The 13,588-nt window shown below is 38.2% G+C and overlaps 2 protein-coding genes across 3 annotated transcripts in view; one reads left to right on the top strand and one right to left on the bottom strand.

Moving 5' to 3' along the window:
* The first annotated feature begins 598 nt into the window (after positions 1–598).
* On the top strand, positions 599–7,998 carry LOC123868931 (saccharopine dehydrogenase-like oxidoreductase). Of its 2 annotated transcripts, none has more exons than XM_045911619.1 (9): positions 599–669; positions 1,563–1,737; positions 3,754–3,941; positions 4,776–4,905; positions 5,392–5,503; positions 5,609–5,683; positions 6,132–6,525; positions 7,254–7,348; positions 7,883–7,998. In XM_045911619.1, exons 1-9 carry the CDS (start codon positions 610–612, stop codon positions 7,980–7,982), a joined length of 1,329 nt encoding a protein of 442 aa, XP_045767575.1. In that variant the 5' UTR covers positions 599–609; the 3' UTR covers positions 7,983–7,998. The 2 variants fall into 2 exon arrangements, with proteins under 2 accessions (XP_045767575.1, XP_045767576.1); XM_045911620.1 differs by having other exon boundaries at positions 635–669; positions 1,560–1,737.
* A 1,765-nt stretch (positions 7,999–9,763) lies between these two features.
* Positions 9,764–13,588, bottom strand: part of LOC123868883 (homeobox protein Hox-B1b-like) — a 38,409-nt gene continuing 34,584 nt past the window's right edge. Inside the window, exon 2 of the mRNA XM_045911542.1 lies at positions 9,764–11,054. Coding sequence (XP_045767498.1) covers positions 10,663–11,054 — 392 coding nt within the window. The 3' untranslated portion in view covers positions 9,764–10,662. The remainder of the gene's footprint in view (positions 11,055–13,588) is intronic.

The raw sequence follows: 13,588 nt of genomic DNA, 5'->3' as shown, positions 1-13,588 counted from the left end.
ACGGATATAATTTTTTGCAATAATTAATATTCCAATTTCAATACACTAAAATATTAAAGTGCTGATACAGCCTTAGATGGAGCGTGCTCGCCTAGAAGAGCCTTTTAACTATTGACTTGAAGGCACCTATATAAAAAATGGAGGGGAAAACTGATGCCATATCAGCGGTTCGAATTAGAAACGGGGAAGAAAATCGCTTCGTAATTTTTTCGTTTCGTCCGTGTAATTTCGACTACGTACGGATGCCACGCGGTATGATAGTAGAAATAGAAAGGTGAAAGAGGAAACAGGTCAAAAAGATCTTGGGCACTGCTGAGCAAGAATTTCCTCTTAGAATGAGACGAGGTTGGCATATCTACTATGCTGGCCAAGTGCGTAGATTTCACACACCTTTGAGAACTCTCAGGCATGCAGGGTTCCTCATGATGTTTTCCATGACCGTTAAAGTAAACGATGTAAATTAATTGCTTAGAACACACATAACTCCGACTACCTATACACAGTAATAGGAGATAGACTAATAGATACATGGTAAAGTAGTGAAATAGTTGTTAGTTTACGTGTTCAGTCGGCCTAAAGTCGATGTTAATAGGTAACTTAGGACAGGTTATGTCTCAGAACCTTACAAGTTTATTAGTAAACAAGACGCGTTCTAAGGAGATCTTTGCGGTATGTACTTGCCTATCTATTCTTTTAAAATAATTATGCATTTAATAGGCTACTTTTGCTAAAAGATAAAGGAAAATTAGGTACCTAAATATCAGCAAAAATAATATTTTGTGGGGCAGTATTGTTTCTTGGAAATTCACGGTGAAATGACAATGTTGAAACTTCTTTTGAGCGAGGGAACTTTCTAAATGTGAGTAGGTACGACATAATGTGAGCACTGGCTTCTAACTTCCCACAATCATGATGCTCTAGCCTAGGCCTCGTGATCAAAACAAAAATGAGGCGATAGAAGTACCAAAGTCATCGACGGAGATCAACCCTCCACCTCCCATGGCCCCACCAACCCCTCGGTTATATTATGGGCCGAATCAACGGCGGGCGACGGAGATGGGGTGCGAAGCTGAAGTGGCAATGGGCGGGGTTTGAAGAGCCGATAGACAACGTGGTCTCAACTCTCAAGGTGCTGGAATGCGCCCTCGCACTGGACAGCCTCTTGAAAATAATATCAAAGAGTTGCAGGAAGCCGCTGGATAAATTCGCGGCAAAACCGTCGCACAGCGTTTGGAAAACCCTACAAGAAACCTAAGTAGATAATGCCCACTGGTGGACAAGTATCTATGCTCACTTGTGGGCATCTATGGACTTGTGGACGGCCTATTCCAAATTAGTTCGCTCACATCCCAGATTGTATCGTTTTTATGGTTCCGTAGCCGAATGGCAAAAAACGGGACCCTTATAGATTCGTCATGTCTGTCTGTCTGTCCGTCCGTATGTCACAGCCACTTTTTTCCGAAACTATAAGAACTATACTGTTGAAACTTGGTAAGTAGATGTATTCTATGAACCGCATTAATTTTAACAAAAGTGATCGAGTAAAACATTTTTTTTACAAGATGGCACCAGATCGCTTAGATCTAGTGGTGTTCGGAGCGAGCGGGTACACGGGCAAACACGTGGTGAAAGAGCTGACTCGCATCGCTCCGAAGTATCCCGGACTGACCTGGGCAGTCGCGGGCAGGAACAAGGAGAGATTGGAGACGCTGCTCCAGAATGTGACGAACAAAACTGGTAAGGAATGAATTTTTAGGATTCCGGTTTAGGGTTTCCTAGGACAATGATAATAATCGTAACACGGAAAACCTGAGAACAGTTTTAATCGCACTTTTAGGGTTCAGTACTCAAAGGGTAAAAACGGAGCATAGTGACATACACTATGCTGTCTGTCTGTCTTTATGCCTGTCCGTCTCTATGTCTGTCTGTCTGTCTGTATGTATGCCTATCTGTCTGTCTGTATGTCTGTCTGTCTGTATGTATGTTTGTCTGTCCGCATATCACAAGTCTTTAGCTCGTAGACGAAATGAGTATTTGGTGTAGAACATTGATCCAAAACGAATATTGGATTAGAAATTAAATCATTTTTCGGGGGGCTCCCATACATGAGACAGGAGCCGATTTTTTTCCCTTACCCTCATTCAGTAGAGTACGAATGTATTTTTTATTTTATTTTTATCTTAAAAAATAACAAAATTGGGGGCCGTCAAAGTAGGTAGTCAGTTTTTTGTGATTTTCTTTCACGGGTGGTTGCGAAGCGATGTTCTATACACCTGAAACATGTATAGTTCATAATTATGTACGGAACCCTAAAAGAGCGAGGCCTGACTCGCACTTGACCGGCTTTTTACGTTTTGTCGAAGGAAGTAGGTACTAGGTACCTATAGATATGAGACCTCACCACATATAGGAGCTCACCGCATAGTTATCTCAAGAAAAATCTTAACATAATAGCTTTTATGTCCGTTAGGCATGCTTAGTTACTTTTAATATACTAAAGTACTTATAGATAATATTACCGTGGTTGAGAGTTTAAAATGAAATGAAATGAGTTGTGACTGAACATCGTCCTACCTTAATATCTCCGTCATATTAAAAGAGGCCATAAAAATATGGTAATAAAACGTTCTGTATCACTTTTTAGGATTCCTTACCTCAGAAGGAAAAAGGAAAAAGAACGCTTATAGGATCACTTTGTTGTCTGTCTGTTTATATGTCCTTCTGTCTGTCTGTCTGTCCGTCTGTCTGTTATGTCTGTCAAGAAAACCTATGACCTATAAATTGCAATCATGAAATTTGGCAAGTAAAGGAAAAACTCCGAAAACCGGGAATTTGTGGTGACGTCACAAAAAAATGTGTTAACGATAAAATTAATTTACTGAATCACAATATATAGACGGCGCAGTCCCTCATTAACTTGCAGTGTCCTACATAAAAGTGTTAGGTATGCTTTGTACGATGGTACGGAACTCTTCGTGTTCGAGTCCGTCTCGCACTTGGCCGGTTTTTTTAACTATCTACGCACGTATTTGTTTACTAGAAACATGGATGAAAACCTATGAACTACCTGCGCACCTTTTATGATGATGCGATGTTGTTTGTTGACCTTTTCCTACCGGCCGAGATCACGCAGCCTTGGTCATCGACATTCGACACGCATGAACCTATCGACTCAGCTAAAGCATGGTTAAATTACTTTTAATGATCCTATTAAAAAAAATTATAATAGTATAGGAAAATCTCATATGAATATATATGTTGAACAAAGTAAATTTAAGATTTAGGTATGATTTTCGCTTTAAAAAAACCGGCCAAGTGCGAGTCAGACTCGCGCACTGAAGGTTCCGTACTCGGGTATTTTTCCAACATTTTGTACGATAAATCAAAAACTATTATAAATAAAAATAAATAAAAATCTGTTTTAGGATGTACAGGTAAAGCCCTTTCATATGATACCCCACTTGGTATAGTTATCTTATTTTGAAAATTGAAACACATTTTAATTTTTTTTTTAATGATGTAACCACAAATTGGGGGTTTTCAGATTTATTCCTGTACGTGTGCTATAAGACCTACCTACCTACCTTTCATGATTCTAGGTCAACGGGAAGTACCCTATAGGTTTCTTAACAGACACGACGGACAGACAGACAACAAAGTGATCCTATAAGGGTTCCGTTTTTCCTTTTGAGGTACGGAACCCTAAAAACTATAGATTTTATTGTATGGATTAAGTATAATATTATTTTCCAGGTGTAAACCTGTCGTCAACGCGGATCATAGTAGCAGCGGTGGAGGACGAGTCGTCGCTGCGGCAGATGTGCAGCCAGGCGCGGCTGCTGCTCAACTGCTGCGGGCCGTTCATGAAGTTCGGCGAGCCGGTCGTCGCGATGGCCATCGAGTGCGGGGCGCATTATGTTGACGTCAGTGGAGAGAAACTGGTAAGGGTTCTTCTTCTAGTGCCATCTGCTATCTGAGGTTGGCAATCATTAAGGCTAACTGGATTTTGTTCACTGCTGCTCTAAACAGTGACCTTGTACTCATATTAAACCACTGGCGAAGGTTCTTCAGAGGGCTCTCTCCGTCCGTCACTCGTTTCTTACAATCGTAGTTCCAATTTCATTTGAATATTAAGCAACCAACGTCCATGAAATTTTGCAGACATATTCTAGAAACTAATATCTATGTCTGTGGTTTTCCAGATGTCTGTTAAAATATTCGGTTTCAAAGTTACGCGGTCTTAAAAAATTTCATACAAATCTTTGAGCCCCTGTAATTTTAAAACTACACATTTTTAGAAAAATCTAAAACTACGATTGTATGAAGCGAGTGACGGAGAGAGCCCTGTTAAGCCAAGGTTGGTAAGGGTTAAATAATATAATTATCCTGGAGACCTGGTCGATCAACCAACACCTGGAGGAGGTACATTGAAGACCTAAAAAGAGTGGAACTCTCGTGGAACCATGTCAAGGCAGCAGCCAAAGATAGGGAGACATGTAAAACATCAGCTGCAGCCCTAAGCTCCACGAAGGAATAATATGACTCCATCATCATCACCATCAATATAACTGTTTCGTGGTGCACTTGCAACGTAATTTTTTTGGGGTTCCATACCTACTTAACTGAATTTGCATTTCCGTGGGTTTCATACCCGAACTTAGCTGATTTTGTATTTCCTTCCATCAGAGTTTTATAACCACAGGTTCATCACTGCGCTAGGGAAATTCTCTAAAACAAGGAGGTCGTTGTCTTGTCACTTCTTGTTCTATTTGCAGTTTGTGGATGTGTGCGAGAGGAAGTACGACCAGCCGGCAAGAGACGCGAGGGTGTACGTAGTTCCCACGTGTGGGCTGAGCAGTGTGCCGGCTGACTTGGGCGTTATATACTTGCAACAGAACTTTGGCGGTAAGAAATAGATCGAAGAAGAAAAGCCTCGATAGGTCAACGGTTGAGGAGCGGACTGAATTCCGAAAGGTCGGCGGTTCAAACCCCACCCGTTGCACTATTGTCGTACCCACTCCTGGGCCCTGGCACAAGCTTTACGCTAAAAAAAATAGGATGGAAGCAAAGATACTTAGCTGTAATATACCTACCTACTGGTAAAAAGTAGCACCAGTCCGGCTAGCATGGGCAGTAGATAAAAATTTTATCCCCGATTATATCCACTGATTTCTATGACATCAGTGGATATAATCGGGGGATATAATTTTTATCTACTGTCCATGCTAGCCGGGCAGGGGAAGAAAAGATGAGGAGTAAATAGGCTGGCGTGGTATGGGCATGTTATAGCCTCTCCTTGTGTTTTTGATATTTTGTACTTATACAGATTTTTAACTTACAGCCTTCGTTTAGTGATATTAATTAATTGATAATGATATGATTTATTTTCAGGTACATTGAACTCAGTGGAGTCGTATTTAGTGATGCACTTCCCACCGAAGCTGCTGGCTGAGAGGACGAAAGGTGTAGTTCGGTACAGCAGTTGGGAGTCCATGATAAATAGGTGATCATCACTTTCATTCTGCCCGGTGCATAATTGGTGTTATGTGCCATGCCTACTCAGTTAGTTTTAATTTTTTAAAGCCTAACAATTTGCGTTCACTTACAGCATGGCTGCCATGTCCCTAAGAAGTCTTCAACAAGAACCGCTGTTACCTCAATTCAAACCAGAGTTAAAACAAAGGTAAAATACAAAATTTATGCTGGACCATTTGTATTTATTGATATAACAGCAATCGCTTTCGGCTTCGCTCAGCGAAAATGTTATAAATCCTCTTTATTGCCTATCCCGTGGGAATTTTGTAAAATCCGTCTTTATTCCTTGTCTACTTACCCATATTATTAAAGGAGCTTTAAACAAAATTTCAGCTCTCTAGGTCCAAAAGTTTAGACTGGAGTTGAGTGAATGAGTGAATTTTCTTTTTATATTTTACTAACTAGTTATTGCACACATCTTTCATTTTGCATTATAAATGCAAATATTATAATATTATTATGTAGGCGTGACAAGCTTAACCCACTTGTTTTTATTTTTATTCTAGTCCTGTTGATATTACATATGATTTTATTTTATTTTATTTTAGCCTTTGGTTTATTTTTCGAATACCACGATTTTTCCTTTTCACTTTCAGAAGCCTCATCCACAAAAATCTGAATAGATGGTGTCTTCCGTTCCCAACGACTGACACAGAGGTGGTCAATAAAACCCAAAGATATTTATTATCCTCGGAAAAACAAAGACCAGCACAATATAAAGCTTATATAAGTTTTCCCTCTATTTTTACCGCCATAGGAATAATATTTGCTGGCGCCTTATTATTTCTGCTTAGTAAAGTATCGTTTTTGAGGAAATTGCTGTTGGATTATCCAAGGCTCTGTTCGTTTGGTATAGTAACGCATGACCATCCTGAGGAGGGGGTGATGGATGATATGCTGTTCCAGTATGAGATGTTTGGTGAAGGTTGGGAGGAAGGCAGCGATGTTAACAACACTCTACCGAATAAGAAGGTCGTGGGAAGAGTCAGCGTAAGTTTCTTTCGGTACCTACGCCCCAAACTTTAACTTTGAAAATATATGCCAATGAAGTGCCAGCTTGAAGCCACATAAAAATATGAAGATTTGATGGCTAATTGGCAACGGTTCCAAAAATCCATACAACCTGTTTCTATCCAATGTGTCTGTCTGTAGATCTGTTTGGTAGCTTTTTACGGTCCATCCGTTTTGAAGTTGACACCCGCGACGTCATCCATTGTGCGCGTGCATTTAGGTAGGTTTTTATAAATCCCAAAGGAACTCCTCGATTTTTCGGACCTAGTCTTTCCTCGACCTTTTTGTCTCTCTACTAAATATCGTCAAAATCAGTTAAATTGATGTTGGCCATCTAATATTATGGTACATGCCACATGGTATGGTGATATGGAAGTAAGGATTAGTTTCCTGTGCTGTTCCTACATTGTTAAAATTAAAACCAGTTAATTTAGAAACCATGGGATCGTGGGTACTGTTTTTATCCCTTTTTAAGGATCTGTTAGGTACCATCCCGTCTTACAGAATGACTGGAGGACTAGCAGTGTTACCTCGGTCAGCATAATATTGATCTGACTGTTCTATGAGGTAACGTAGCCAGCGTTCTGGGCACCTTGCCTCGTTACAGTGACTTAGATGACATTTTGGATTCGTAATTTTTTACATTTATTTATTTTAAAATGTGAGGTGTTATACTTAGGTACTTAATTACTTATTTTATAAATCAGGTATCGGGGTCGGATCCAGCCTACGTGGGCACAGCTGTGGTAGTCATATTTTCAGCCATCGCAATCCTTCAGGACTCTGATAAAATGCCAAATAGGTACGTATGTTGAAGATGATCTTGATTGAATTTCGGCCACGGCTAACTTCAACGGAGACTAGCCAACAACACAGGAGATAATTTATAGTAGTGCACATATTCAGATAGGTACACTCTTTATTCCCTCACTCTCATAGTCCGATGGGATGGCAATCCGACACAACCGGAGAAAAATCTGAAGTAGGATTAACAAATTTACGCATTTTCCGATGCATAGGGATGTAACACCGCCAAATTCCGGGTTGCCATATGCCTACGGAGAATTTTTTGACAAAATTTTTTGGTTTCACCCAGGACTCAAATCCAGGTCCTCATGATTGGTGATCATCCATTGTTGAGACAATTCAAAATTTAATTAAAAATATTATATTGGATAGAATATACATACAGATTTATCCTGTTGGCGGATTATAGCAAAATAATTTTTAACTGTTTCTTGCTAAAAATATTAATTTTTTCTAATTTTCTATTCTGTAACTATGTTATTTATTACTTCTCTATACTAATTTGTTTTTTTTTTTTTTTTAATTACAGAGGCGGTGCTATGACGCCCGGGATAGCCTTCAGAAATACGAGTCTAGTTAAAAATCTGCAAGAAAATAATGTTAATTTTGAAATTGTTACAAAACCATAAAAGTCTTTTGCACAATAATTTGTTTTCTTTTATTATTTTAATTTTATATTTAAGTACCTACGTATTTTTTTTAAACTTTCACGTAAACTCTACAAAACTGTATCAACAGTTTTAACCGAATTTCACTGTTTGGCAAGGAGATCTTGCTTCCCGAGAGGGATATAGGTTACTTCTTATATCCTACATCAAAGAGTTCCCACCACGCAGACAAAGTCACGAGCATCGTCGTTTAAAATACCTATACGTTTCCCATCAAAAAATTCTAACACCTCGCTTAACGCCTTTTAGTGTGGAAGTGCTCCGATTTTTTTAATGAGAAGTACCTTTATTTTGTACTGGTTTTCTACAAATAGGTAGGTACTTTTATCTTGAAGGACACTAAATCTAAATATAGATAGCATTTATCACAGTGTCCAATAAAAAAGAAGATGCTATCCAGTATCCATCATTGCAAAATGACACTGATTTTATATCTACTTACTAGCTGACCCGCCACAGGTTCAGTCGGGCGATTTTTTTGAAAATTACAGAAAATCTACTATACCTAAGTATGCAAAATCTGAAGTTTGCTGATGGCCTTTCGTCGATTTAATCGACTAATATGTACCTAGGTATTATCATACTAGGTAGTTCGACTAATACTTACTCACCCCTTACAAATTATACATTTACCTAAACTTTCTCGAAATATCAGTTTATCCAGGAAACTGAATGAAAAACCTTTAGTAGTTTCTTTTTTTCTGGGATTATTATCGTTAGGTAGGTAGGTACACAAAATGTTTCAGTAGGAGAAATAGGTATTAAAAAGTTTGAATTGAAAATAGATAATATAATTAATTTATTGACCAATTTAAAAGTTAATTACTTAACGATACAAAAATTTACACACAACCGCACCTACTGCATCTGCTTTTACTTATATACATTTTATTTATTTAGAGATAAATTATAGCATGATACCAGTCCTACTGTTAACTGTACAATAATTACCTATTTACTAGACTAAAAGCGGGCCATTTTCATTTTATGAAACGAGGAAGAAGCGAAAAAAGAAAAACAATACCAGCTATTATTATAAACAACTAATTTTATACTTTATTAGTTTTTGCAACATAAGGAAAGGAGCTGTTAGGTCTTTATTTTGTTATGAAAATCCGTAAATGGCCCATAGGTACATGTACAATATACATATACTTCACAAGACATTTTTTTGACACAATATTACTCAAGGTTTCTTTTGAAAATGGCCTTTTCTATACTATGTAATATGTAATATGGCCAGCAGCTAAACGCATTTACATAATTATGTGTATTTTTGATACTTCACTTGAAGTATAGTTATCTAGAATACTGGATCTCTATTAATATTTACAATTAACTTTATAATCTCATAGTCAAGTTAAATATTCGCAAGATTATTAGCTATATTTTTTATGTTTATAATTCATCAAACTACAGTGAAGGTATAGTGACTAAATTTTGAGAACGCATTCGCTATTATTTACTCTATGTGTGAACTGGCTTGGTTACCTTTAGATTAAGGATTAAAATCGTAAATCGTGACAATTGACATATCACACTTCACACTATCACACTTCAAATCACATCTTCACACTATCACACTAATATTATAAAGGCGAAAGTATGTGTGTATGTGTGTGTATGTGTGTGTATGTTTGTTACTCCTTCACGCAAAAACTACTAGACAGATTTGGCTGAAATTTGGAATGGAGATATATAATATCCTTGATTAGCACAAAAGCTACTTTTTATCCCGGAAAATCAAAGAGTTCCCACGGGATTTCGAAAAACTTAAATCCACGCGGGCGACGGCGCGGGCATCGGCTAGTAGCAAATAATATGGTGAGTAGCGTTCCCAAAATGAATGCACTATAAATGAAATTGTCTTCAACTAGCTGCTGACCTTACCTAAATAAATAAAGAATATGAGCTTTGGTTCTTGAAGTCATAAATAAGTATACCTATGTAAGGGCGAAAGAATGCAATTGTTAACAAATAAACAATTGTAAAAAAGAATAAATAAAAAAATGAGCCATCTAATAAGAAATCGCACAATAATTTACAGTGCTTACGACTAAATTATATTTAACCAATCTTTCAATAAAAAAGTAATCTCGAAAACTTTTTGAAACTTGCCAAAATATTTTACGGATTTTGTATTTTTTTACAATTTATTGTTTCAAGAATATTTCAAGAGTACAAAATAACATGTCTATAATATCGATTACCTACTTTTTCCTAGACGTTCACATCACAAAATCAAAGTGTTCCCACGGGATTTTCAAAAACCTAATCCACGCGAATGAATTATTCACGGGCATCATCTATTTAGTTTAATAAATAAAATCTATAGGTTTTCCATCGGTTTTCTTTTCAATCTATTTGTTTTCACATTTTCCAGCAATAAATGGCAATTTGAAACAGTAACACTTGAAACACCATTCATTAATTCAAAAGTACAGCTACCTATTTTTACCGATTTCAAATATTATCGCATTTTATTATTCTTTATCATTGGACAAAATTTTAAATCGACTGACAAAATGTAGTACCTACTATCTTTTTAAGTAGGTAGCCATTGAAAAATTAAAAAAACAAAATAACTTCGAAACTAGTCTTTAAAATGGAACCACAAAAAGTAGCTAAAGCTAAGTATTATTTAGCTGGACTCCCGGCTGTTTTCATTTGAGCCTATGGTGTTAGGATGAGATGTTGACGGTGCTACTTCAGGAGCAACGATGAGTCCTTCTTTGATCCTCTTCTTCTGCTTCATTCGTCGATTCTGGAACCATATTTTGACTTGCGTCTCATTCAATTGTAGGGCTGAAGCTATTTCTATCCTCCTCGCTCTGGTGAGGTATTTGTTGAAGTGGAACTCTTTCTCTAGTTCTGTTAGTTGTTTGTTTGTGAAGTTGGTTCTGCCGGTGTTGTTAAGGTTTAGGAGGGGGTTGGCTAGCATCTGGTTTCCGGTTGGGGTGCGGAGGCCGTCTTGTGGACTTCCTAACACTCCTTGTGTCACGAAGTCCGCTGGTGGAATCATCAGTTTGGGTGCTGGAAAGAGAGAAAAAACAATTTTAGAAAGTAAATAATATTTTGGCGACCTCCCTACATCAGTGAGCGCTGTGGTCGTCTAAGCGCGATGTTCTAGTGTGATTTTAGTAGGCCTATTTTAGAGATTCTTGGAATTACATAATATGTCAAAGCTTTTTATTTGTACCTAAAATTAGTACCTAATATAAAAAAGAAAAAAGATAAAAAAAGTGAACAGGGAAAAAAGAGATACCTCTACCTGATCCTTGGCAGTGGGAGAAGCATAGATATAAAATACTACATTTTTGGGATTTCTGTAAATGCTTAAATATTTTATTACTATCCTATTGTATCCTGTAAGTGAGTATGCATCGATAGTCTTAAGTCCTAAAATGATTATATCTTTGCATATCGTTGACTTCCTATTAAATTAAATAAATATTGCATCAGAATCCACCAAGAAAATCAGAAAATTTTCTTCCTGGCGGGAACATGGCGAGTGCTGTATTTTCGTTGTACCTGTCTTTAATTGGAAAAATAAATCATTAGACGATAGCAAAACCTCAAAAGCCGTCGGCCCACAGTACTTTCTGCTTGAAGAAATATTTGCAGTCGCAGGTTCGCAGGTTCGTGTGGTTTGTTTGTTGAGCCTCACTGCTCAGTACAATATAATCTTTTTACGACACTACAAAGAAATGTCCGTGGGAGCTCGCGTCTCGTGCACAATGACAGGTGTCAATTTTTTCTAATTCCGGGGGGAAAAGATAAAAGATATTATTTAAATATTGGCTTGTTAAGGTGCGTGTTGTGGAAACATGCAGTACTGTAGCATCTAGGTCCTCGAGATATCAGTTAGCTTTTTGCTTACATCACGTTACACAGTCTTGAAACAATAACTTTTCTGATCCATTTGGGATTGACTCTATTATGCATATTAAAGTTTTCGGGGTTTGGTCTTGTTTATCATGCTTCAATCAGCAAAGTAAATTCCCTGCCAATAACACAATTATGTGTTGTAGCGGGTTTACTCCTATGCTTCGCAGGCCTAGACACCGTCTGAGGGGCAATAGTCCACACCACGGCCTATCGCGGACGGCGAGGACGTGTTGTGAACATTTTGTTCGTCCCAGACGAGAACGTCCTTGGTACTGGTTTAAGCCATTTGCTGGGTTATCGCCAACGAGTCTGGCCCCGTAACCCGATGCATGTAACACCATGGGACGTTTAGTCGGTAAGAGTCTGTGCCTTCTTCGGCGCGGTGATATCCACGTAGTAGGACGCAGGTGGACGGTTATATTTTGTATCTACGGTTTAACTGAGCACGTCAAATTAACGTGCTTCGAAAACCCCACCTTAAGTGTCGGCGCCCCGCTGCGCAGGAGTGGCTAACCCGAAGTCGCTTCGCAGTAAACGTGAAGTTTTGACGTCCATTATTGTAGCAAAGTAAACACGGATTGAGTTCTACGTGTCGGGCGTCAACTAATGTTGTAACGAGTGAATGCTGACTTTTGACTGCGGGGCTATGTTGTGGTGTTTCACTTTTTACGCCTCGTTGAAAAAAGATCCTACTAATATTATAAACGCAAAAGTTTAATTTTTAACTTTACGGAGTTTAAATATGACTTGCTTTAACGGTGAAGGAAAACACCCTGAGGAAACCTGCAGGCCTGAGCGTTCTCCATAATGTTCTCAAAGCTGTGTGAATACTGCCAATCCACACTTCCTCACGAGTTTCCTTTCAGAATAAGAAGGGTTTGGCCATTTTCGAGAACTCTCAGGCATGCAGGCAGGGTTTTCTCACATGTTTTCCTTCACAGTTAAAGTAAGTGATTTTTTAATTGCTTAAAGCAATGGTGCGTGCCTGGGATCGAACCCTGGAACACCGAACTAGGAGACCGACGTCTTAACCACTAGGCCATCAATGCTACTATTACACATTTCGATACTTTTTGTAAATCAAGGAAAATAACAACAGGATTTTACAGCATGGTTAAAAAATCCTCTGGAAATAAAGGATTTTACAGCATTATTAAAAATCGTTCGGAAAAATAATCTTTTTAATTTTTTTTCAACCAGCATGGGCTGCAATGTTTAGTAAGTGTAATTAGTATTTGTTGCCATAATAATTTCAGAAAGGTGTAGAAAGCAATTTTTTGCAAAAGCTCATAGAGATATGTATGTTTAGGTGATACTGCAGTATCATATTAATATGGTAAGTGGTTTGCACAGCTCCTGCCGGTATCAGTGATATTGGGCGGGAGCGGCGCCGGATTACGGGATTATGTATATTGCAACGCTTGCTTGTTCTGTTTTTAATTTTGGATATTAGGTATTTATAGGCGTTATCCAATTGGGCCTCGATAGCTCAACGGTTAATAGAGCGGAATGAAATCCGAAAGGTCGCCGGTTCAAACACCACCCGTTGCACTATTGTCGTACCGTACCTACTTATTCCTTTTTTTTCTGTGAAGAAAATCCGTCATAGATACCACCAGCCACGGGGAACACAGTGGTTATGTCGGACATACCTAATCCTAGCACAAGCTCTGCGCTTA

Source organism: Maniola jurtina, chromosome 10, assembly GCF_905333055.1.
Source record: "Maniola jurtina chromosome 10, ilManJurt1.1, whole genome shotgun sequence".
NCBI lineage: Eukaryota > Metazoa > Arthropoda > Insecta > Lepidoptera > Nymphalidae > Maniola > Maniola jurtina.
Note: the sequence above shows the minus strand (reverse complement) of the source record. Positions and strands in the feature narration are given on the sequence as shown.